At 43.5% G+C, this 26,518-nt stretch overlaps 1 protein-coding gene across 1 annotated transcript in view; it reads right to left on the bottom strand.

Moving 5' to 3' along the window:
* LOC123509273 (serine-protein kinase ATM-like) overlaps positions 1-26,518 on the bottom strand; it is a 70,740-nt gene that overhangs the window by 14,696 nt on the left and 29,526 nt on the right. Inside the window, 17 exon segments of the mRNA XM_045263472.1 lie at positions 61-182; positions 805-934; positions 1,197-1,398; positions 2,827-3,037; positions 4,081-4,225; positions 5,902-6,108; positions 6,597-6,890; positions 10,224-12,416; positions 14,867-15,097; positions 15,686-16,004; positions 16,527-16,708; positions 17,740-17,906; positions 17,909-17,987; positions 19,661-19,812; positions 20,730-20,871; positions 22,253-22,461; positions 25,578-25,700. Of these exon segments, the coding sequence (XP_045119407.1) occupies positions 61-182; positions 805-934; positions 1,197-1,398; positions 2,827-3,037; positions 4,081-4,225; positions 5,902-6,108; positions 6,597-6,890; positions 10,224-12,416; positions 14,867-15,097; positions 15,686-16,004; positions 16,527-16,708; positions 17,740-17,906; positions 17,909-17,987; positions 19,661-19,812; positions 20,730-20,871; positions 22,253-22,461; positions 25,578-25,700 (5,108 nt within the window).

Genomic DNA, 26,518 nt, shown 5'->3' with positions numbered 1-26,518 from the left:
GTAAAACTACAACTAGGTAAATACAACTAGGTAAATACACACACACACACACACACACACCTCCTCTGTGACTTGGGGGTTCTTCCTGCGGCCTGTCTGTTGGAACTGGTCATCAGCGTGGGCATGGGCGAGTGCAAAGATCACTGGCAGGGTGTGGTGGGGGTGGTCGCCGCACACACGCACTGCAACAAACACACACACACACACACATACAGAATTCAGTTCAGGTCTATTTTGTAATTTCAATATGGCAAAATGCTACAAAAATAAATAAATAGAAAGGTTGTATCAAACACACACACACACACACAAATGGTGCCATAAATAAAGGATCTTCCCTATGAATAAAGAGTGAAGTAAATGAAACTACCAACTCTGAAGGATACACAGGAAAGAGTTAAACTGTATGGAAAAGATAGACAGACAAGATCTGGTAACACTGACAAAGGATGGAGATAGACAAACAAGAGGACACTCCAAGATCATGAAAAGTCAGTGTCTGAGGAACATTAAGAAGTTCAGTTTTCCACACAGGACGGTGGACATCTGGAACGGACTGAGTGAAGAGATTGTAGCAACAGAAAGTGCACAAATTGAAGGAAAAGTTGGATAAATGTAGACATGGAGACAGGTCACTAGGAGCCCCACTTGAACCCTGTAATACAACTAGGTAAAAACACACACACACACACACACACACACACGTTGCAATAATTTCCTGGACGTTTTCTTCAAAGCTGAGTTACTATTCTTTCCAGTTCATAAATAAGGCAAGTCAATGAATAACGAAGACCTTTGACTCACACAAGAGTTGGGAGAGGACGGAGGGGAAGGTGAGGGGCAGGTGGGCATTGTGAGTGGACAGGCGGGCCACCAGCTGGTACAGGAGCGGCACGAAGTGGTGACTCTTCACCCGAGATCCATGCTCCGACATCTGAGAGAGAGAGAGAGAGAGAGAGAGAGAGAGAGAGAGAGAGAGAGAGAGAGAGAGAGAGAGAGAGAGAGAGAGAGAGAGAGAGAGATATGGGTAAGGACTGAGTATGTGTGTGCATGTGTTATTATCTTATGTAGCAGCAGCAGCAGTGGCAATAATAGTAGTAGTAATTGTAGTTGTAATAAAAATAACAAAATAAAATAATAAAGATAAATAATAGATAATAACAAAATGAAGATAAAACAAGAAGTGAATCCCGCACCATAGCATTGACCTCCTCCTTGTGAGAGTTGTTGAGCCAGAGCGCCACAACCCGGTAGGCGAGGAGGTGGTGGGTGGAGGTCATGGCCAGGCAGGAGAGGTGAGCCTTCAGTGCCGTCACCAGGTATGTCTGCTCCTCCCGCTCCAACTCACTCAGGAACTCCACGTCAATGTTAATGTTCCTCCGTAGCAACACTGTCTTCCTGCCGCCAACACCACCCTTGCTTTACTACACTATTTTTTATGTATTTATTAATTTTTTTTAATGTGGGAAGCAGTGTTCAGCTTCTGCCCATCAGCAGGGCAGGCAATTTTATTTATAGTGGTGGGCATATTAGGGCCCATATCACCACCCAAGTGCATCTTTGGTGGAACCACCTAGCACCTGTGTACCATGGTGACATGTACCTCACTTTAAACCACTCCATAAATGGCATAGCTTCGAAGCGGTATGTGGTGGGACGTCTGCCCAATCCCACCACCACCACCTTATCCACTATATCTTCCTAAACACCGCATAAACACTTCAAAATACCCTGGATATTCCCAACACCCCTAAACACTACTACACCTTTCCAAACACACAAAAACACAGCCACACCCTGCCACACATCACAAAAACATTCCTGTATCCTCCTTAACACCTCAAAACACTCCTACACCCTCCCAACACCCCAGTAACACCCCTACACACCATCAAACACCTCAGCAAACACATATAACCGTATTTTTGAGGTCAACTTCATTTGAGGAGGATCGATGCCCTCGCCAAAGTAAGCCGTCTTGCTCCCTAGCAAAAGTGTGAGGCTGGCAGGACTCTTCTGATATTCCAAAATACTGTTTATACAGTTTAAGTGACACCAATATTCATATGGGAAATGAAAAAAATATAATTAGATTCATCTAGGTCTTCAATATTCATTAATTAAATACACTCCTTCATGGCAACTGAATAAACCTTACGCAGCAAAATATTTGAATGGCAGCCATTTTGGCAGACAGTGTCAGGTGCCACGCCATCTCACCACCACACTATTCAAAGAGTGGCATGGGCAAGTGGGATGTTGCCCACGACACCAGCAAGGATGTCTACTTTCATCAATGTGAAAATAATATGTTTTTATGTGGTGTGTGGGCACAGCAACACAGCTTCTGTGTATCTGCCGTCATCTCAACACAGGCTTGGATTACTTTGTGCTGTGGGCAAGATGATTTCAACATGAAGATGAGTTAGGTTGTACATGAAAGTAGTTACAGGCAAGATGGCGGCAAGTTGTGACATCTGTGACATCATCTCAAAACAAGTTGACACCAAAACAAAGCTATACACTCTCCTTCAAAAAAATAAATAATAAATAAAATAAAAAAAATAAAATGAGGTAAATAAAATAAAAATAAAACAAAATAAAATTCCTCTCTGCTCCAGTGCAGCTCCACACACAAAAACATTGCAATGATGAAAAATAGAACAAACAGATCAATAAATGAAATACAACAACAACAAAAAAAAAAAAAAAAAAAGAGCAAATGAAAATAAAACATTATCCTCTTGTCCACAAACAATAACAATAATAATAATGATAATAATAAAAATAACAGCACTACTAATAACAAAAGGTGGTGTTGCTGACTTGCTGAGTTCCTTCCAGTCAGCGGTGTTCTCCCTGCATCCCTTCAGCAGGTTCTCCAGGCGCTGCAGCTCCGCCCTGGACCGCTGGACCGTGGCACGCTTGGCCTGGCTGGCGTCCCCCTCCAGGTGACTGTGCACTTGTTGGTACAGCTGGTCCGCGTACTGGGCCAGGCGGTGCTGACTCATCTCCAAGATGTCCTGCGCCTCCTTGTCTGTGGATGGTGTGTGCTGGTTTGTCAGGGTGGTGGTGGTGGTGGTGGTGGTGGTGGTGGTGGTGGTGGTGGTGGTGGTGATGTAGAAGGATGTGGAGTGGTGGCGGTTGTACAGTGTAAAGTGTTGTGGAGTGGTGGTGGTGGTGGTGGTAGGGTGTGGAGTAGTAGTGGTGGTAGTGGTGATGGAAAAAGGTGTATCAGGGTGTGGAGTGGTGGTAGTAATTCAGTATGTAGTAGTAATAGTAGTAGTAGTAGTAGTAGTAGTAGTAGTAGTGATGGTGGTGGTGTATGAGAGGGGTAGTGGTGTGTGGAGGGATGGGAAGGAGTGGTACAGTATGGAGAGGAGGGGGGTGGTGCAGTGTGGTACAGGGGTGGAATGTGGTTTAAAATGTGTAGGTAGCAATTAACAGTCTTCCAAGGCCACAGAGATGACTAGCAGGGTTCCCAAGAGTAATTCTCCTGTTAGTAATGTAGAAATGTTGTTAATCTGTCACCACCACCATAAAAACACCCTTAAAAACCAGTGTGTCACTTCAACTTGAGCCTTTTAAAGAGTTTTTCTCCTATCAATAATATAAAATGTTGTTAACCTGTCACTAGCATCATAAAAACACCTTTAAAAACCTGTGTCACTTCATCTAGAGGTTTTTAAAGAGTGTTTCTCCTATTAACCTCTTTAGTACTGGGATGCATTTTTACCATGAGTTTGGGTATGATTAGATGGTTTGATTTTAATTGAGAAGGGTCTATGGAGGTCAGAAGATTAATGGCCACAGTCTTCACTTTCCTAATCCCCACATAAGTTTCTGAATCTGTATCAAATCATCAAATAGTAACCAGAATGAATATGAAAACATGTCATGGCACTGAAGGGGCTAATAATGTAGAAATGTTGTTAATCTGTCACCAGCACCATAAAAATGTTCTGAAAAACCCACACGTCACTTCAACTAGAGCCTTTGGAAAGTAGTGGAGGTTCTCAAGAGTTATATAGAATACAGACAAAGAAGACACACAGACAGACAGACAGACAGACGCCTAACCTGTGTCGTGGTGAAGCAGTGTGGCGGTGGCACGGTTGAAGTAGTCCTCTATGATGGTGTGCGGCGGCAGACTTCTAGCCTCCATCAGCAGCTCTCCCAGGAAGGTAAGGGCCTGACTCAGTACCTTCTCCTGCCCAGACCCCTCCTATCCCCTCACAGAGAGAGAGAGAGAGAGAGAGAGAGAGAGAGAGAGAGAGATTTTTTTAGTTTTTATATATGATACATACATGCACACACACACAAACATCAAAATGCAGACATGAGACTAGGGAAAGAATGAAAGCTGATGATGACTATGTTGGTGAGGGAGAGATTGCATTCGAAGGCTTCGATACAGTGAATGCTTCACTACTTAAGAGAGTGTTGAATATTGAATGTAAATTAGATAAACTGATAAAGGAGAAGATGGAAATGAAAGAGAATGAAGAACAGGAAAAAGAGTTTATAAAACTGAGAGAAAAGATAAAAAAAGTGGAAGAAAACGAAGCTAGGCTAAGAGCGGAAAACGAAGAACTGAAAAAGGAGGTAGCTAACTACAAGGAATTGATGGAAGAAGGACTCGGTAGAGTCGAGAAAGAAAAGGAGAAGCTGAAAGATCTAGTAAACAAGGAAGAGGAAAGAGTACAGAACGTGATTAAAAAAGAAGTACAAGCATGGAGAGTCCAAGATAAGAAAGATAAGGCCGATTTTCAGTAGGTGATTCAAGAACAACTTAAAGAAAAAGAAGAAAATATGACAAACAAAATGATAGGAGTCCTCAAGACAAAAGAAAATCTAGTTAGAGAAATTGCAGAAAAAAAAAAAGACTGGTCGTATTTGGAATAAAAGAAAAAAAAAAATAAAATATAGACCAAAAAGAGAAAAAGAAGAAATGAAATCAGTCAAAGACCTACTGAAGAATCTAAACGACGAAGATAGGCAGAACTTGGAAGAGGAAGTAGAAGAAATAAACAGAATGGGACCATATCAAGAAGGAAAAATGAGACCAATTAAAATATTACTAAAATCACAAGCAGCAACAGAAGAAATATTATATAGAACAACAAAACTTAGAGAAACAGAAGGCTGCAAGGATATATATATAAAGAAAAATAGAAATGAGGAAGAAAGGAAGAGATAAATGACACAATAAGGAGTCTAATGAGAATCGTTAAAGAAAGGAGAAAAGTGATATTAGTAGGAGATTTCAACTGTAAAGAAGTGGATTGGAAAAATTATGAAAGTGGTATGGGGGAAGAAGCCTGGGGAGAAAGATTCCTGAACCTAATGATAGACAATATGATGGACCAGAGAGTAAAGGAATGCACAAGATTCAGAGGAAACGACGAGCCAGCGAGATTGGACCTAGTTTTTACAAGGGGTATACAAATGAATGATGATATAAGATATAAGTGCCCATTGGGAAAGAGTGACCATGTAATATTATAAATGGATATAGACATCTGAAGCACAAGATCACACAGTAAAAAGCTGAGAAAAGGAAGATGTCTGAGAGATAATAAAAAATATAGTTTCCCGCAGAGATGTATTGAGACGTGGAACAGTTTAAATGAAGAAGTAGTGTCTGCAACGAATGTGCATACTTTTAAAGTAAGATTGGATAAGTGTAGATATGGAGACGGGGCCACACGAGCATAAAGCCCAGGCCCTGTAAAACTTCAACCAGGTAAATACAACTAGGTAAATACACACACACACACACATGATCAATCTCTCATACAAACATACACATACAATCTTTCTCTCTCTCTCTCTCTCTTTCTACACATATGCACAATCTCTCATACACACACAATCTCTCTCTCTCTCTCTCTCTCTCACCTGGACATCCTGCAGCAGAGTGGTGAGTGTGTGTTTGGCACGCTGCACATCCCCGGCAGCCCTGGCCACCTCAGCCTCCTCCAGTCTCGTTAGGTTGGCCAGCTCGGGGGGCATGGCCAGCTGGGAGGCCCACAGGATGGCTGCCTCGGACCCCACCACACCCCGGGCACTGTCCCCTGAACTCCTTGCCAGCTTACTTTTGGCCAGCTGAGGGAGATAGGAAGACACTGGAGTGGGGATATGGATAGATGGGAAATAGTGGATAGGATACTCTCTCTCTCTCTCTCTGTCACACACACACACACACACACACACACACACAGAAGAAAAAAAGGAAGAAGACAAGAAAACAACAAAAAGAGGAGGACAAGGAGGACATAAGGTGGAAGTGTCTCTCTCTCTCTCTCTCTCTCTCTCTCTCTCTCTCTCTCTCTCTCTCTCTCTCACACACACAGAATAAAAAGAGAAAGAAGGAAAAAACAGGAGGGGACGAGGAAAGTGTGAACGAATTCTCTCTCTCTTTCCCTTCCTCTTTCTCTCTTTCTCACTCTCTCTCACACACACACACACACACACACATATAGGAGACAAGAAAGAACAAAAAAAGAAGAGGAGGAAAAGAAAGAGAAACAGATGAAGGAAGGAAGTCTCTCTCTCTCTCTCTCTCTCTCTCTCTCTCTCTCTCTCTGACTCACCAAGGTTCTATGCAGCATCCTCTCCACCTCCTCCTGCCTGCCGTTGTCCCTCCACACACCAGACACAGCCTTCAGCATTGCCACCCTTGCTGCCATCACCTCCTCCTTGTGTCTGTAGCCCACCACCCCCATCAACTCCCTGCCCCGCCACGCTGCCTCCACCCCAGCCAGGCCCCGGACACCTGACACGGGGCAGCTCAGGTCAGCCACACACTGCCCCATCTCCTCCAGCTCATTCAAAATTTGTAGGTGAGTCAGCAGCGGGTACATCAGGCTGGTGCTCTCCGCCCGGTCCTGTGGTGTGGTGGTGGTGGTAGTAGTATTAGTAGTAGTAGTAGTAGTGGTGAATGTATGTAGGCAAACACAAATAAAGGCAAAGAAAAGTGTGGTTATCATGGGGTGTGTGTGTATTTACCTAGTTGTAGTTTTACAGGGCCTGGGCTTTATGCTCGTGTGGCCCCGTCTCCATATCTACACTTATCCAATCTTACTTTAAAAGTATGCACACTCGTTGCAGACACCACTTCTTCATTCAAACTATTCCACGTCTCAATACATCTTTGCGGAAACTATATTTTTTATATCTCTCAGACATCTTCCTTTTCTCAGCTCTTTACTATGCGATCTTGTGCTTCGGATGTCATATTTTTCTCTCAGGATCAGTTTCTCATTATCCGCTTGGTCCATTCCATTGATCAATTTATAAACTTGTATCAGGTCCCCTCTCTCCCTTCTCTGTTCCAGGGTGGGTAGATCCATAGCCTTTAGTCTCTCCTCATATGTAATCCCTTCAAATTCTGGAACAATTCTTGTAGCCATTTTTTGTAGTCTCTCCAATTTCCTTATGTGTTTCTTTTTATAAGGGGTCCACGCTACTCCTGCATATTCCAATCTGGGTCTTATTATAGTACTTATCAATTTCTTCATCATTTCTTTGTCCATGTAGTGAAATGCTACTCCAATATTCCTTAGCAAATTATATGTCTCTTTGAAAATTCTATCAATATGGCTTACTGGTTGATTGTTTTCTTCCATCGTCACTCCTAAGTCCTTTTCCTTTTTTACTTTCTCCAGTTCTACTCCATCTCCCATCTTATAGATTCCCACTGGTCGTCTTTCACTCTTTCCCATTTCCATGACATGGCTTTTGTCCACATTGAATTCCATTTCCACTTTTACTCCATTCCCAGATCTTATTTAGGTCTTCTTGCAGTATTTCACAATCCTCTTTTTGCTTTATAACTCTGCACAGTTTCGTATCATCTGCAAACAGATTTATGTAGCTGTTCACTCCTTCTGACATGTTAATATAAATGAGGAAAAGTATTGGTGCCAATACTGACCCCTGTGGCACTCCGCTTTCTACTGCTCTCCACTTGGACTTCATATCTTTAACTACCGTCCTTATTTCTCTCCCCCTCAAGTAATTTTTCATCCATCTCAATGTGCTTCCTTTTAAGCCACCCTTCTCCTCTAACTTCCATAGTAATCTTGCATGTGGCACTTTATCAAATGCCTTTTTCAAATCCAAATAAATGCAGTCAACCCATCCCTCTCTCTCTTGTACTCTACCAACTATTCTAGAATAGAAACTCAGTAAATTAGTTACACAAGACCGTCTTTTCCTAAAACCAAATTGGCTATTTGATATTAATTTGTTGTCTTCAAGGAACTCGATCCATTGTTTCTTTATTATTCTTTCACACATCTTGCATATTACACTAGTTAGTGATACTGGTCTGTGATTTAAAGGTTCTTCCTTCCTTCCGCTCTTATATATGGGAACCACCTCAGCTCTTTTCCATTCTACTGGTACTGTTCCATTTTCTATTGAGCATTTTATGATGTTGTATATAGGACTTGCTAGTTCTTCCCTACATTCTTTCATCCGGTCCCATTGCCTTGTCTTCATCCAGTTCCTTCATCAACTCTTTTATTTCAAGCTTGGTTACTTTAACCTCTTTCATATGGACAGTCTCTCTATTACCCTGTGGCCTTTCAAATTTGGATTCCTTAGTCAAGACTTCCTGGAATTTATTATTTAATAGTTCTGCCATACTTTTTGGGTCTTCCACCATCCCGTTCTCTCCTTTTAACCTTTGTATCGTTTCTTTTTGCCTAATTTTTCCATTTATGAATCTGTAGAACAATTTCAGTTGTTCCTTACATTTTTCGACAATGTCCTTTTCAAAGTTCCTTTCTTCCTCCTTTCTCACCTTAGCATATTCATTTCTTGCTGTTTTGAAGTTTTCCTTATTTTCTGGATTTCTATTTCTCCTCCACCTTTTCCATGCTCCATCTCTTTTCTCCTTTGCCTTGGCACACCTTGCATTAAACCAATCTTTCTTTCCTTCTTCTTTAGGTCTATATTTTGAGACATATTCCCTGACTCCTGTTTTGTATATTTCCAAAAATAAGTTATACTTCTCTTGCACTGTCTCTGAGTTTTCCATCTCCTCCCAGTTTACGTTTTTAAAAATAGTTCTTGAGATTCTCAATATCAGCCTTTCTATAATTTAATCGGTCTCCTTTGTATGAATTGTCTCTATCTTCCTTTCCTCTTCTATATCCATTTCTAATATTGCATGGTCACTCTTTCCCAATGGGCACTTATATCTTATATCATCATTCATTTGTATACCTCTTGTAAAAACTAGGTCCAATCTCGCCGGTTCGTCGTTACCTCTGAATCTTGTGCATTCCTTTACTCTCTGGTCCATCATATTGTCTATCATTAGGTTCAGGAATCTTTCTCCCCAGGCTTCTTCCCCCATACTACTTTCATAATTTTCCCAGTCCACTTCTTTACAGTTGAAATCTCCTACTAATATCACTTTTCTCCTTTCTTTAACAATTCTCGTTAGACTCCTTATTGTGTCATCTATCATGTCTTTATATTCTTGATTGGTCCATGAATTTGTTTTAGGTGGCACATATGTTGCAATGATTGTTAACTTCTTTTTGTTAATATGCATCTTAACATACAGTATTTCTGATTTTCCTTCCCCAAACTCCACTTGATTTACCACCATCTCTTTCCTTAACATCATCATGACTCCTCCTCCTCCTTTACCCACTCTGTCTCTCCTCCATATATTATACCTTTTATCTATGTCTATTTTTATTGCCTCATTTAACTTTGTTTCCACCAGGCATACAATATCTGGTTCTTCTTTCTTTATGTAATCTCTTAATTCTAATTTACTAGATAAAATCCCATCTATGTTTGTATACATCATTTTTAATCTCTTGTTCTTATCATTTTTAGTTAAACTTACTCCATTTTTTTCTCTTCCTTCTCTTTTATATACTATTTCCTTATCCTGTCTCCTAGAATTCTTCAAAAAATGCCTTCTTCTCCTCCTCTGACCTTTCATTATTTTTTTCTTTTGCTTCTGCCACCAGTTCGTTGTGTCTCTTCCTTTCCTTCTCGTTTCTATTTTTCTTTATATATATATCTTTGCAACCTTCTGTTTCTCTGAGTTTTGTTTTTCTATATTCTATGTGTGTGTGTGTGTGTGTGAGTGTGTCTATCTATTTATCTATCTATCTGTTTGCTTGTTTGTCTATTAATCTATCTATCCATCTATCTATCTTTCTATCTGTCAATCTGTGATGGTGTCTCACCAGGCTGAGTGTGGTGGTGATGGCGGTGCGTGCAGCGGTGGTGTGGTGGTGCAGGGCGGGGAGATCGTGGTGGTGCAGGCAGCGCAGGGCCTGGTAGATGTGTCGGTGTGGCCTGCCCTCCTCACCCACCCCAACCTGGCTCGCCGCTGCCGCCGCCACTGCATCCTCCTCCTCCCAGCGGCACAGCCTCCAGGACGTCTCCCAGCGCGCCTGCCCACCCTCACCAGGGTCCGCTGGGCCAGGCAGGGCATCCCCAGAGACCAGCAGGCCCCGCAGGGAGTGGTGCAGACCCAAGGCAGCCAGGGTGTGGTGCAGGCCGGCCCGGTGGTGTGCAGCGTCACACAGGGCCAGAGCAGCCAGCCAGTCCCCACGGTGGTGGCACAGGGCCAGTCTGGCAGCTGTGTCCTGCACCACACCCGCTGCAATGCAGCCCTGCACACCCGCTCCGTCCTCCAGTGCCCCACACACCTGCAGCAGCAGCTGCCCTGCCTCTGCTGCCTCAGGATGGCCCATGGCTCGGGCAAGTGGGGCACCCTGCAGGCGGCGGGTGATGGCCGCCTCGCCACGCTCTGGGGCTGTGTCGCGCAGCATCTGTTCGTGGTGCAGCTGCAGGTACAGCAGTGCTGAGAAGTGTGCACCACAGCGCTGCGCTGCACCGGCCACCTGCAGGTAGTTCAGGGCCAGCCAGTGGTTGGTGTCAAAGGGCGTGGTGGCGCGGCGGCCCAAGGCTGGCGGCCGCTGCATCCTCAGGTGCTCCACCACACACAGGCCGGCCTGCACTGCTGCCCGGCCGCCCCGGCCCCCAACGTCCTGGCTGTGGCGGGCGAAGAAGGCTGACATCTGGCGGGAGAGCACGTCCCTGCGGCCACCGGGGTCCGTGGCAAGGGCTGAGTGCATCAGCAGCGGCAGGGCCAGTGCGCTGAACTCTGGTCTGAGGGCACACAGCGGCAGCAGTGGCGGGGCCACCTCCAGGCCACAGCCGGCTGTGATGAGGCAGCGGGCCAGGCCACACACCCAGGCCTCATAGCCACGCGGCCCCGGCCCCACCTCCCACACACCCCCTGCCCCCACTATCTGCTGGTAGGCCACCGCATCCACCGTCCCACTGTTCCCCGCCCCTGCCCTGGGCCGACCCTCGGGACACAGCGGCCGCAGCTCCTCCCTAGGCGTGACCGGCAGGTCCTCCAGTGCTTCCTGGCCCTGCTGTGTGGCCAGCACACCCTGCAGGGCCTGGCCAGCGGCCCCCTCCACCTCCACTTCCCCACAGGCCAGGTAGCCGTGCATGGCCAGCAGCAGGCGGCCCACATACCCCAGGTTCACCTCACCCTCCACCTGGCCTGGGGTGGCCCCACCCTCACTGACCAAGAACACAGGGGTGTCCAGGCTCAGCGGCCCCAGCTCCCCCAGGCACCGGCACGCCTCCTGGGCAACCGCCCCACCCTTGCTGGCCACCTGGCTCACCAGGCGCTGGGCCAGGCGGTGGCCGCGGCTCTCCCGACCCGGCCTGGCCCCAAGAAACAGCTCTGCCACCTGGCCTCGGCTGTCCTGCAGCAGGCTGGCCAGGTGGGACAGGTGGTGGGTGGCCACATCCTGGGACGGTGTGGCCAAGAAGTTGTCCATCTCGTCACACAGGTCAGGCTGGCCCCGGCAGGTGGCCACCACTGCACAGTGTTTCTCCCTCAGGGTGGCCAGGGCTGGGCAGTGTGGCAGGTCGGGCAAGGCTGGCAGGGCAGCCAGGGCGGCCTGCACTGCAGCAATGTCACAGTCCAGCAGCAGCCCCAGCACACCAGCTGCCCCTGCCCCACCCACTGCCCCGGGTTGGGTCAGCAGCGGCAGCAGGCGGCCAAACAGTATGGGCACAGCTGGCACCAGGTCACTAGCCAGGCAGCGCAGCGCAGCAGCCACCACACGGTGCAGCAGGGCCAAGCAGCGGTGGGCCAGGTGTGGCCCAAGGTGGCCCAGAGGCTCCAGGCGGGCTGTCAGCAGGTGCAGCAGCATGCGCAGCAGGTAAGGGGCTCTCCCAACCAGGGCCGTGTCCAGCACAGGCAGCACGGCGTCCACCAGTGCGGCGGCGGCTGTGATGGCCTGCCGTGCCTCTTGGGGCGAGGCACTGCGGCCCACAGCCTGCACCACGCCCTGCACCACACCGTGCAGTGCCTGCCGCCCACACACTACCACCAGCAGCTGCCCGTCCTGCAGAGAGACACTCATTGTATTACACTGCTGCTGCTGATGATGATGATCACTACAATGTATAAAACACACACACACATACACACAGTGTTGGCACCAATACTTTTCCTCATTTATATTAACAACATGCCAGAAGGAGTGAACAGCTACATAAATCTGTTTGCAGATGATACGAAACTGTGCAGAGTTATTAAGCAAAAAGAGGATTGTGAAATACTGCAAGAAGACCTAAATAAGATCTGGGAATGGAGTAAGAAGTGGGAAATGGAATTCAATGTGAACAAAAGCCATGTCATGGAAATGGGAAAGAGTGAAAGACGACCCGTGGGAATCTATAAGATGGGAGATGGAGTAGAACTGGAGAAAGTAAAATCGGAAAAGGACTTAGGAGTGACGATGGAAGAAAACAATCAACCAGTAAGCCATATTGATAGAATTTTCAGAGACATATAATTTGCTAAGGAATATTGGAGTAGCATTTCACTACATGGACAAAGAAATAATGAAGAAATTGATAAGTACTATAATAAGACCCAGATTGGAATATGCAGGAGTAGTGTGGACCCCTCATAAAAAGAAACACATAAGGAAGTTGGAGAGACTACAAAAAATGGCTACAAGAATGGTTCCAGAATTTGAAAGGATGACATATGAGGAGAGACTAAAGGCTATGGATCTACCCACCCTGGAACAGAGAAGGGAGAGAGGAGACCTGATACAAGTTTATAAATTGATCAACGGAATACCAAGTGGATAATGAGAAACTGATCCTGAGAGAAGAATATGACATCTGAAGCACAAGATTGCATAGTAAAAAGCTGAGAAAAGGAAGATGTCTGAGAGATGTTAAAAAATATAGTTTCCCGCAGAGATGTATTGAGACGTGGAACAGTTTAAATGAAGAAGTAGTGTCTGCAACGAGTGTGCATACTTTTAAAGGAAGATTGGATAAGTGTAGATATGGAGACGGGGCCACACGAACATAAAGCCCAGGCCCTGTAAAACTACAACTAGGTAAATACACACACACACCTCTACCAGGGGCCACATTCTACACAGTTACCATCAGGTCTCACACCGTCATTCCACTGACCTTCTATTCATCAATTTCAAATATACAGAAAGAAATCACTTCTTGAAATAATTTTCTTTGATGTGAATTATTTTGACATGACATTACTACTTTTTGGAATAAACAGTCCATCCAAACAAAGGAAACATGATAAGCCTGAGAAGATTACGCACGCCAGGCAGACACACGCTGGCTGTGCTGGGCAAGGTTTGTTTGGGTGAGGGGAACACTGATGGTACCTCGCCCGGCAGTTATTACTGATAATACATCACTGCATTAAATAAAGACACTACTTAGTCAACATAACTGATATTTATTGTTAAATTAATAATAAAATCTGTTGGGTCTGATGTTATGGTGTACACAGCCATGTTCCCACAGTGTTGACAAGAGTTGCGACACTCACTGGCACTGCTGTAACAAGGTGGATCATTCCTGGCACTTATGGCCATGTCACTAGGATAGAGTCAGCCATAGATGGATAATTTTCTTTTTTACCAAAATTACAGAGGCTTAAAGGAACTCATTTTTATGATGCTATTTAAAAAGCCTAAACTTGAATATATCAGAGCACCAGTGTGGTAGACTTATGTTTAACCACTTCAGTACTGGGACACATTTTAAACCTTGAGATTTGTGTACAATTAGACCATTTTATTGATATTAGGAAGGGTCTATGGAGGGCAGAAGATTAATGGCCACAGTCTTCACTATTTTAATCCCCCCTCTAAGTTTCTGAAGCTGTAAAAAATCACCAAATAGTAACCAGAATGAATATGGAAAAGCGTCATGGTAATGAAGGGATTAAAATGCACCAATTTGTCTCATTACAATCACATCCTTAGCTATGACAGTTAGAAGAACACCCCTGGGCCTTCAAACACTCCAAACACACAAACAAACAACAAACCATTAGGCTAACATACTAATCTCCTTTAGTACCATGAGGTGTTTTCATATTTAATCTGGTGACTATTTGGTGATTTTATACAGCTTCAGATACTTATGAGGATTAAAATAGTGAAAACTGTGGTCATTAATCTCTAGACCTCCACAGACACTTCCTAATGTCAATAAAATCGTCTAATCGTACACAAAACTCACATTTTCATATTTATTTTGATTACTCTTTCATTTTTTACAGGTTCAGAAACTTATGAAGATTAAAATTGTGAAGACTGTGGCCATTAATCTCCAGACCTCCATAAACCCTTCCTGATGTCAATAAAATCATCTGGTCATACACAAAACTCATGGTAGAAATGCATCTCAGTACTGAAGGGGTTAAACCTCCATGCCATCCCGCCCCCACTGTATATTTTCAGTATGTATCCAAATAAACCATACATCATTATTATTATTATTATTACAAACGCACCTTTCTGAAAATACCCCCAACAAACTTCATGGTGGCTTGAATGATCTCTGGGGTGAAGGAAGGGGGTGGAGGGGGCACAATGACCTCCCCCTCCACCCAGGGCTGGGGGTCGTGGGTGAGGCGGAGCAGGTGCAGTGTCAGGTCACCAATGTGTGTCGTCAGCAGGGTGGAAAAAACTTCTGTTCCAAATATGCGCTCCACCTGCTTGTATTGACGTCGGCCGGCCTGGAGCTGTGTTTATTTGTTTGGTGTGTTTGATGTGTTTGGTGGTGTTTGGAATGTGTTTTGAGTATGTAAGGGTATGTTTGAGTGTTTGGAATGTGTTTTGAGTATGTAAGGGTATGTTTGAGAGTGTTTTAAGTATGTTTGGATGTGTTTTGGGGTGGTTTGGGGTGTTTGGAGTGTGTTTTGAGTATGTATGGGTATGTTTGGGGTGTTTTAATGTGTTTGGGTGTGTTTTGGGGTGGTTTGGAGTGTTTGTAGTGTGTTTTGAATGTTTGGGGGTGTTTTAAGTGTGTTTGAGTGTTTTTGGGTGGTTTGGGGTGTTTTGAGTGTGTTTTGAATATGTTTGGGAATGTTTAAGTGTATTCCGGTGTGTTTTGGAGTGTTTTGGGGGGTGTTTTAAATGTGTTTGAGTGTGTTATGGGGTGTTTTCAGTGTGTTTTATGTGTTTATGTTGTTTTTTTGTGTTTTGAGTGTGTTAAGAAAAAGAAAAGACAAAGATTAGTATTAAAAAGTGAACTCCCAATACACCCCTAAACACCCCAAACACATCAAAACACACCCAAACACTCACCTTTGCCTCAGAAAATCTCATTCCCTCATTTGCCGCACTCTCCCAGCGATAAAAGGGAAGACTCGCGCCATGAGGAGGGGAAACGCAGCCCTAAACAGCCCCTTCAGCCCCCCGTCACACCCCTGGGCCAGCTGCTCCACCCCCTCCTTGGCATCACACTCCAGCAGCACTGGCAGGAGGGCCACACGGTGCTCTGCAAGGAAGGCATCTGTTGTGTCGAAGCCAAATGCTCTGCAGGGGAATGCTGTGATGCTGTGACGATGCTGCAGCCACTGGGACGTCAGGTACTGGAGGTGTGTGGCCAGGAGGTGCTGTGGTGTGGTGCGCTTGGCTGTGCTGATACTGTGAGGAAAGACAGAGGTTTAATGTGTGTGTGTGTGTGTGTGTGTGTGTGTGTGTGTGTGTGTGTGTGTGTGTGTGTGTGTGTGTGTGTGTGGAGTGGAGATAAAAAGGATGTATTGTATGTTGAGGGAAGGAGGAAGGAGTGAGAATGAGAGAGAGAGAGAGAGAGAGAGAGAGAGAGAGAGAGAGAGAGAGAGAGAGAGAGAGAGAGAGAGAGAGAGAGAGAGAGAGAGAGAGAGAGAGAGAGAGAGAGAGAGAGAGAGAGAGAGAGAGAGAGAGTAAGAATGAAAGAAAAAATAAAGTGAAAGCAAACACACACACACACACACACACACACACACACACACACACACACACACTCCTTTCCTGTCCCAAACACCCTAACACCACCTCCTTCCACCTACACACACACCTGCAAATATTCTTTCCTCCCATCCACACATCCCCACCCCACAAACACCCACACACACCCCACAAACACACCCACACCCCCCTAACACCCCCCACACCACCCAGCCTCACCAAGTCAGTAGCTGCAGCAGAAGAGAGGCATCAATATTGTGGTGAGTGTTGGAGAGACAGAGAGCGAACAAGGCTTTGCTCTCCAGGTAAGGTGAGGCGGCCACCACACAGCCCAGGCTCACCAGGAAACTCACACACCGGGTCTCCCTCTCATCACCCACCAACTCTTCACTCACTGTGTCCTGTGGGGGGTGGCAGGGGGTGGCATGGTTAGGTTAGGTTAGGTGTGTGTGTGTGCTAAGTTTTTTTGTTAAGTTTGATAGAAAAAGAAATAATGAAGTTTGGTTAGATGTGTGTGTATGTGTATGTGTGTGTTTGACAAGCTGTATTTAACCAAATATACCTAAATGCATACCAAATCACACAAATAAACATGAACACGCACACCTAACATGTGAAGAGCAGCTGAAGGAAATGGGACTGCCAACCTTACAAGATAGAAGAGAACGAGGAGACCTAATAACAATGTACAAGATAGTCTAATGGCACTGAAAAGATAGACAAGGAAGACCTGGTGCTGGTGACAGAAGAAGATGGAAGGACAAGAGGACATGTAAAGAAGATCAGGATGAGGCAGTGTGTGAAGGATATTTGAAAAGACCCCATAATACACTCAAAACACATCCAAACACACTCAAAACATCTCCAAACACACTTAAACATCCCATAACACATCCAAACATACCAAACATCTCAAAACACACCCAAAAGCTCCAAACACCAAACATCCCAAAACACACCCAAAGCACCCAAAACACACCCAAAACCCACCCAAAATACACTCAAACATGCCCAAAATACACAACACCTAATAACACACTCAAAAACACCAATCACACACTCAAACACACATAACACACAACACACAGTCCCAAACACACCAAAACACACTCAAAACCCACCCAACAAACACACAAACATCCAAACACAAACATGCCCAAAATACACCCCAACACCTAATAACACACTCAAAACACATCCAAACACACTCAAATACCCCAAACACACCCAATCACACACTCAAACACACCATAACACACCACACAAAAAACACACCAAACACACCATACACACCAAAACACCCCAAACACACAAAAACTCACCTAAAACACACCCCAACTCCTAATAACACACTCAAAATACATCCAAACACACTCAAACACACTCAAACACACACACACTCAAACACACCAAAACACCACAAAACACATACCGACACATTTAAAGACTCCAACACAATCTGGTACACCTCCTCGAACACTGCGTCCTGGTGTGCTGCATCCACCACACCACCGCCATCACCACCATCACCACCACCACCACCACTGCCAACAAGGAGGTGCAGAGACAAGGCAGCATAGAGTCTCAGTTCGCTGGTGTTGTCGTTAGAAGATCGATAATTTTTCCACACCGATCGTGGTCTGGGATCTCGTAGTTGGACCATGTGCGTTTGGGGTCCACCTGTTGGGGTTTAGAGGAGGTGTAAAGGGTTAGAGGTATAAGGAGTGTTTGAATGTGTTTTGGGTGTGTTTTGAGTGTGTTTTGGGTGTGTTTTGAGTGTATTTTTAGTGTGTTTTGGGTATATTTGAGTGTGTTTGGGTGTGATTTTAGTGTGTTTTGAGTGTTTTGGGGATGTTTTGAGTGCTTTTTGTATGCTTTGGGTGTGTTTGATGTGTTTGAGTGTGTCTGGGTATGTTTTGAATGTGTTTGGGTGTGTTTTGGGTGTGTTTTCAGTGTTTGAGTGTATTTTTAGTGTGTTTTGGGTGTATTTGAGTGTGTTTGGAAGTGATTTTAGTGTTTTGAGTGTTTGAGTGTGTTTTTGGGATGTTTTGAGTGTTTGAGTGTGCTTTTAGTGTGCTTTGGGTGTGTTTGATGTGTTTGAGTGTGTCTGGGTATGTTTTGAGTGTGTTTGGGTGTGTTTTGGGTGTGTTTTGGGCATATTTGAGAGTATTTGGTTGTGATTTTAGTGTGTTTTGAGTGTTTGAGTGTGTTTTTGGGATGTTTTGAGTATTTGAGTGTGCTTTTAGTGTGTTTGATGTGTTTGAGTATGTCTGGGTGTGTTTTGAGTGTGTTTTGGGTGTGTTTGGGAATGTTTTGAGTGTTTGAGTGTATTTTTAGTGTGTTTTGGGTGTATTTGAGTGTGTTTGGTGTGATTTTAGTGTGTTTTGAGTGTTTGAGTGTATTTTTAGTATGTTCTGGGTGTGTTTGAGTGTCTGGGTGTGTTTTGAGTGTGTCTGGATGTGTTTTGAGGGTGTTTTGGGTGTGTTTGAGGATGTTTTGAGTGTTTGCGTGTGTTTTTAATGTTTTGGGTGTGCTTGAGTGTGTTTTGAGAGTGTTCTGAATGTGTTTTAAGTGTTTAGGATGTTTTGACTAATTTTGATATTTTTATGTATTTTGGAGGTGTTTCGAGATGTTTTGCTGTGTTTTGAGTGTGTTTTGGTGGTGTTTTGAATGTTTTGAGTGTGTTTTGGGTGTGTTTGGGGATATTTTGAGTGTATTTTTAGCATGTTTTGGGTGTATTTGAGTGTTTGGTTTGATTTTAGTGTGTTTTGAGTGTTTGAGTGTGTTTTTAGTGTGTTTTGGGTGTGTTTGAATCTGTTTGAGTGTGTCTGGGTGTGTTTTGAGTGTGTTTTCGATATGTTTTGGGGGAGTTTTGGGGATTTGAATGTGTTTTTAGTGTGTTTTGAATGTTTGGGTGTGTTTTAGGTGTTTTGGATGTTTTGAGTGTAATTTTGACATGTTTTGGTGTGTTTAGGGTGTGTTTGAGTGTGTTTTGAGTGTGGGTGCATTTTGGGTGTAATCTTAATGCATTTTGGTGTGTTTTGGTTGTGTTTGGGGTGTTTTGGGTGCATTTTGGGTGTGTCTTGAGTGTGTTTTGTCTATTAATATATCTCAGCCTCTCTCAAACCATTTCAACCTCTCCCAGCTTCTCCCAGTGCATCCCAGCCTCTCCCAGTACATCCTAGCCTCTCCCAGTGCATTCTAGCCTCTCCCAGTGCATCCTAGCCTCTCCCAGTCTATCCCAGCCTCTCCTAGTGCATCCTAGCCTCTCCCAGTCTATCCCAGCCTCTCCTAACCTAACCTAGCTTAACCTTTCCCAACCTTCTCTTCTCTCAGTCATGGCAGTGTCTTACCTTAGTGAGTTCCACATTAACGTCAAATATTTTCTTGGTAACGCTTCTGTCATAGTTTCCCTGCTGGTGCTTGGTGGCAAAGGCCTTGACGAGGGTGACAATGCTGGTACGAATGTCTGGGGAGAGGCTGGACCCATGTCTGCGTACCAGGTCTGTCGGGAAGAGGGAAAAAGTAGTGTTAGCTTTGGTTTGGTTTGGAAAGCTTAATAACTTCCACCACAGCCTGTTAAACTGTCAAACTATCACTGGAACCATCAAAACACCCTTCAAAACACCGATAACTTCCACTGCAGCCTGTTAAACTGTCAAACTACCACTGGAACCAGCAAAACACCAATAACTTCCACTGTTAAACTGTCAAACTATCACTGGAACCATCAAAACACCCTTCAAAACACCAATAACTTCCACTACAGCCTGTTAAACTGTCAAACTATCACTGGAACCATCAAAACACCCTTCAAAACACCAGTAACTTCCATTGCAGCCTGTTAAACTGTCAAAACCACCACTGAAACTACAAAAGACCCTTCAAAACCACAATAAGTTCTTCTGTAGCCTGTTAAACTCATAAACCACCACTAGAACCATGAAAAAAAAAACATTGAAAAACCAAACTAAACCTTACTAAAGATTGATCAAAGTACACACACACTTACTAATACTGATAACAATGCAATCTTTAACAACTTCAATACCGGGACACATTTTTACTTAGAGATTGTGTACAACAGGACCATTTCATTTACATTAGGAAGGGTCTATGGAGGTTGAAAGATTAATGGCCAATGTCTTCACACTTTTAATCCCCACATAAGTTTCTGAAGCTGTATAGAATCACCAAATAGTCACCAGAATGAATAGGGAAATTAAACCATTTTACTGACATTAGGAAGGGTCTATGGAGGTCAGAAGATTAATAGCCAGAGACATCACTATTTTAATCCCCCACATGAGTTTCTGAAGCTGTATAGAATCACCAAATAGTCACCAGAATGAATAGGAAAATGTGTCACGGTACTGAAGGGGTTAATGAACAGACCATTACCTGTGTTACCTGCCCACTCACCTGCCAGGTAAAGAAGGGAGCACCGGGCCACCTGCGCCACCCCACAGTGCACCTTGGCAATGTTGCTGATCACCTCCAGGCCGTCCAGTATGTTGTCCTCATTGTACTCAGCAACGAAGAGAGACTGTACCAACGCCAGCAGCTGAAATGGTGGTGCTGGTGGTGGTGTTGGTGGTGGTGGTGGTGGTAGTAGTAGTAGTAGTAGTAGTAGTAGTAGTAGTAGTAGTAGTAGTAGTAGTAGTAAGTGTTTGGTAGTAAGGTAGTACAAGAAGACATCTAAAGTATTACTACTACTATTTCTGCTACTACTACTACTACTACTACTACTACTACTAATGCTTACTACTACTTCTACTTCTACTTTTATGTTACTATGGCAACACTGCCAGACTGATATAAATAGGGTAATATAGATAGGAGGAGGAGGAGGAGGAGGAGGAGGAGGAGGAGGAGGAGGAGGAGGAGGAGGAGGAGGAGGAGGAGGAAGAAAACTAAAAATTAATCTACTCATTTATAAATTCACTTTTCCCCTCCCCCTCTCTCTCTCTCCTACACACACACACACATACACACACACACACACACACACACACACACACACACACACACACACACACATAAACAAGATATTTGGACTATCATATAAAATGTTGACTAATATAAGAGTGGCATTTCATTACATGGATAAAGATATGATGAAAAAAATCATCACAAGCAAGATATGCCCAAGGCTGGAATATGCAGCAGTGGTGTGGTCTCCAACCTCTAAAAAGGATATAAGGAAATTGGAAAGGATACAGAAGATTGCTACAAAGATGGTGCCGGAATTAAAGGACCTCACATATGAAGAACGACTGAAGGAAATGGGACTGCCAACCTTACAAGATAGAAGAGAACGGGGACCTAATAACAATGTATAAGATAGTAAATGGTATTGAAAAGATAGACAAAGAAGACCTGGTGCTGTTGACGGAAGAAGATGGAAGGACAAGAGGACATGTAAAGAAGATCAGGATGAGGCAGTGTGTGAAGGATGTTGGGAAATACAGTTTTCCACACAGAACGGTGGAAAAGTGGAATGCATTGGATAATGGAATTGTCACAGCACAGAGTGTGCATAACTTTAAAGAAAAACTAGATAAATGAAGATATGGAGACAGGACACTATGAGCCACACTCAAACCCTGTACAATACAACTAGGTAATACAACTAGGTAAATACACACACACACACACACACACAACACAGTGTAGTGGTTAGCACACTTGGCTCACAACCGAGAGGGCTCGGGTTTGAGTTTCAGGCATGGCGAGGCAAATAGGTGTGGCTGTTAATGTGTAGTCTGTTTACCTAGCAGCAAGTAAGTACGGGATGTAACTGGAGGGGTTGTGGCCTTGCTGTCCCGGTGTGTGGAGTGTGTTGTGGTCTCAGTCAAACCCAAAGATTAGTTTATGGGCTCTGAGCTCTCTCTGTAAGGGAAAGGCTGGCTGAGTGACCAGCAGGTGACCGTGAATATACTCACCACAGTAACATCACCCATGTCTGGCGCAGAACACTGTGACATCTGCAGCACCACATCCACAGCCTTGTGAAGGAATGTGTGCTGTGTGTCACCTCCATCACCACCACCAGCGGGCACAGCATCAGCGACGGCCACCAGCCACCGCCCCGCCACCACCACACACTGGTCCCGCAGCCCCAGTGTTGTCAAGTCGTCAACCACCACGTCCTCTGCAAAGGGTTAGGTTAGGTAAGGTTAGGAAAGGTAAAGTAAGGCAAGGCAAGGCAAGGCAAGGCAAGGCAAGGCAAGGCAAGGCAAGGTAAGGTAAGGTAAAGAAAGGTAAGGTAAGGTAAGGTTAGATTAGATTAGGTTAGGTTAGGTTAAGTTGGGGCAAGTTGAGTTGTTAAGTTAGGTAATGTAAGGTAAGGTAAGGTAAGGTAAAGTTAGGTTAGGTTAACTAAGGTAAGGTAAAGTTAGGTAAGGTTACATTACAATGGATAAAGTTAGGTTAGATTCAGTTGTGGTTAGGTTAAAGTTGTTTTTTTTTTTGAAAGGAAGAGAACCAGCCAAAGGCAAAAAAAAAAGAAAAAAAAAAAAAAAGGCCCCCTTGAGTGGTGGCTCTCTACAAAGAGAAAAGCGTCAGCCAAAATTGTGGAGCAAATGCCTCGATACCTCCTCTTAAAAGAAGACAAGTCATAGGAAGTCGGAAATACAGATGCAGGGAGGGAGTTCCAGAGTTTACCAGTGAAAGGAATGAAGGATTGAGAGTACTGGTTAACTCTTGCATTAGAGTTAGACAGAATAGTGGTGAGAGGAAGAAGAAAGCCTTGTGCAGCGAGGGTAGGGGAGAAGGGAGGAGGGGAGGCATGCAGTTAGCAAGATCAGTGGAACAGTTACCATGAAAATAGCGATAAAAGATAGAAAGAGATGCAACATTCCGGCGGTGAGAAAGAGGCTGAAGACAGTTAGAGGAGGGAGTTGATGAGATGAAAAGCTTTTGATTCCACCCTATCTAGTAAAACTGTGTGACTGGAACCCCCAAACATGCGAAGAGTACTCCATACAGGGACAGATAAGGCCCCTATATAGAGTAAGCAGTTGGAAGGGCGAGAAAAACTGGTGGAGACGCCTCAGAACACCTAACTTCATAGAAGCTGTTTTAGCAAGAGATGAGATGTGAAGTTTCCAGTTAAGATTATGAGCAAAGGACAGACCGAGGATATTCATTGTGGAAGAGGGAGACAGTTGAGTGTCATTGAAGAAGAGGGGTCTGGAAGGTTGTGTCGAGTTGATAGATGGAGGAATTGAGTTTTTGAGGCATTGAAAACTACTAGATTTTCTCTGCCCCAATCGGAAATCTTAGAAAGATCGGAAGTCAGGCGTTCCGTGGCGTCCCGCGTGATCTGTTGATTTCCTGAAGGGTTGGACGTCTCTGAAAGAACATGGAAAGATGTAGGGTGGTATCATCAGCGTAGGAGTGGATAGGGCAAGAAGTTTGGTTAAGAAGGTCATTAATGAATAATAGAAAAAGAGTGGGTGACAGGACAGAACCCTGAACACCACTATTAATAGATTTAGTCTACCACAGCAGCAATAGAGAAAGGAAACATGAGATAAAGTTGCAGAGAGAAGGATAGAAGGAGGGCAGTTTTGAAATCAAAGCTTTATGCCAGACTCTATCAAAAGCTTTTGATATGTCTAACGCAACAGCAAAAGTTTCACCGAAATCTCTAAAAGAGGATGACCAAGACTCAGTAAGGAAAGCCAGAAGATCACCAGTAGAGCGACCTTGACGGAAGCCATACTGGCGATCAGACAGAAGATTGTGAAGTGACAGATGTTTGAGAATCTTCCTATTCAGGATAGATTAAAAAAACTTTAGACAAGCAAGAGATTAAAGCTATAGGACGGTAGTTTGAGGGATTAGAACGGTCACCCTTTTTAGGAACAGGCTGAATGTAGGCAAACTTCCAGCAGGAAGGAAAGGTAGAAGTCGATAGACAAAGTTGGAAGAGTTTGGCCAGGCAAGGTGCAAGCACAGAAGCACAGTTTTTGAGAACAATAGGAGGGACCCCATCAGGTCCATAAGCCTTCCGAGGGTTTAGGCCAGCAAGGGCATGGAAAACATCATTACGAAGAATTTTAATTGTAGACATGAAATAGTCAGAGGGAGGAGAAGAGAGAGGGACAAGCCCAGAATCATCCAAGGTGGAGTTGTGAGCAAAGGTTTGAGAGAAGAGTTCAGCTTTAGAGACAGAAGAGATGGCAGTGGTGCCATCACCATGAAATAAAGGAAAGATGAAGAAGTGAAGTTATTGGAGATGTTTTTGGCTAGATGCCAGAAGTCTCATGGGGAGTTTGAGTTTGGGTTAGGTTAGGATAAGGTAAGGTTACATTATGCTTGGTAAGGTTAGGTTAGGTAAGGTAAGGTAAGGTTAAGTAAGGTTAGGTAAGGTTCCATTACGTTTGGTAAGGTTAAGTAAGGTTACACTATGTTTGATAATGCTTGGTAAGGTTAGGTTAATTACATAACATTGGATAAGGTTAGATAAGGTTTTCTGTGGAAGTGCACGGCACTACAACCTGAAAAGCACTCGTTGGAAACCCCAACAAAGGTTACAACCCAAAACACACTTAGAGACTAAACTCAAATCCCTAAAACATCCTTCAAAACCCAAACACTCACAAAAAAAAAAAAAAAATAAATAAATAAATAAATAAAAAAAAATAAATAAATAATAATAATAATAATAAAAAGGAGAAAAGGAAGAGGTTTTAAGAAAGTAGAAAATAACAACCACAAAAAATAATAATAATGATGAAAACCAAAAAGGAAGAGGTAAAAATAATAATGAAAAAGAGAAGGAAATAAGAGAAGAGATAAAAATAATAATGAAAGAAGAAAAGAAGTAAAAAAAAAAAGGAAGAGGTAAAAATAATTAAAAAAGGAAGGAAGAAGTAAAATGATAAAAAGAGAGAAAAAGGAAGGGGAAAAAGAAAAGAGAAAAAAGGAAAAAGAAAGATGCTAAAAATAATAATGGAAAAGTGGCAAAAAAAAAAAAAATAAAATAAAATAAATAAAACAAATAAATAAAGAAGAAAACATTATTAAAAAAAAAGGCACAAAATTAAAGACAGAAAAAGATAAAAATAAATAAATAAATAAATAAATAAATAAAAATCAATCAATCAATAAATAAATAAATAAAAATCATCAAATAAAAAAAAATTAAATAGACAAACAAAATAAAAATATATAAATAAATAATAATAATAAAAATAAATAAATAAATAAATAAATAAAATAATAATAACATTTTTCATCGCCCCCCGCCCCCCGACTCACCATCCCGCTGGTCTCCCTCGGTGCGGTTTGAAGTCTCCTCAAAGTCCACCAAGTCCTGATGCAGCGTCCTGGAGGAGCCTCCCAGGGTGTCGTCAAACCCAATGTCAAAGTCGTCCCAGGAATCTGATGATGATGATGATGTTAATGTGTGTGTGTGTGTGTGTGTGTGTGTGTGTCGTTACTACTACTACTACTTTACTATTACTACTACAACTACTATTACTACTACTGCTATTTATATTGGTGGTGGTGGTGGTAGTAGTAGCAGTTATTAATGTATGTGACACTTGCCTAATTTTTCCAGACAGACACACACACACACTATTTTTCTAATAATAAAATGTCTACACACACTCAGAACACCCCAATAATACACCAAAACACACCCAAAATTATCCAAAACACACCTAGACATACCAAAACACACCTAGACACACCAAAACACACCTAAAACACACTCAAACACACAAAAACACACAAAAAAACACAAAAACACTCTAAAACACACCAAAAAACACACCAAGACACCCAAAACACACCACAAACACCCCAAAACATTCTCAAATGCACCCAAAACACCCTAAACACTCATAAAACACATCAATACACACCTAAAACACACCCAAAACACACTCAAAACACTCCAAAATACCCAAACACACTTAAAACAGTACAAAACACACTCCAAACACTCCAAACTACCCAGAAACACACACAATTACACCCCAAACATTCCCAAACACACCCAGACACTCCCAAACACACCAAAACACACACCCAACACCCGTAAGCATCTTAAAAGCACCAAAAACACACTAAAACACAGAAAATACATCCAAAACACACCCAAAGCACCTCAAAACACACCTAAACCACTGCAAAAAATATCCATAACACAAACACATACAAAACATCCCAAAACACTCCAAAATACACTAAAA

The sequence above is a fragment of the Portunus trituberculatus genome, chromosome 26 (assembly GCF_017591435.1).
Source record: "Portunus trituberculatus isolate SZX2019 chromosome 26, ASM1759143v1, whole genome shotgun sequence".
NCBI classification, from domain to species: domain Eukaryota; kingdom Metazoa; phylum Arthropoda; class Malacostraca; order Decapoda; family Portunidae; genus Portunus; species Portunus trituberculatus.
This window is presented reverse-complemented; position numbering and strand designations above follow the sequence as displayed.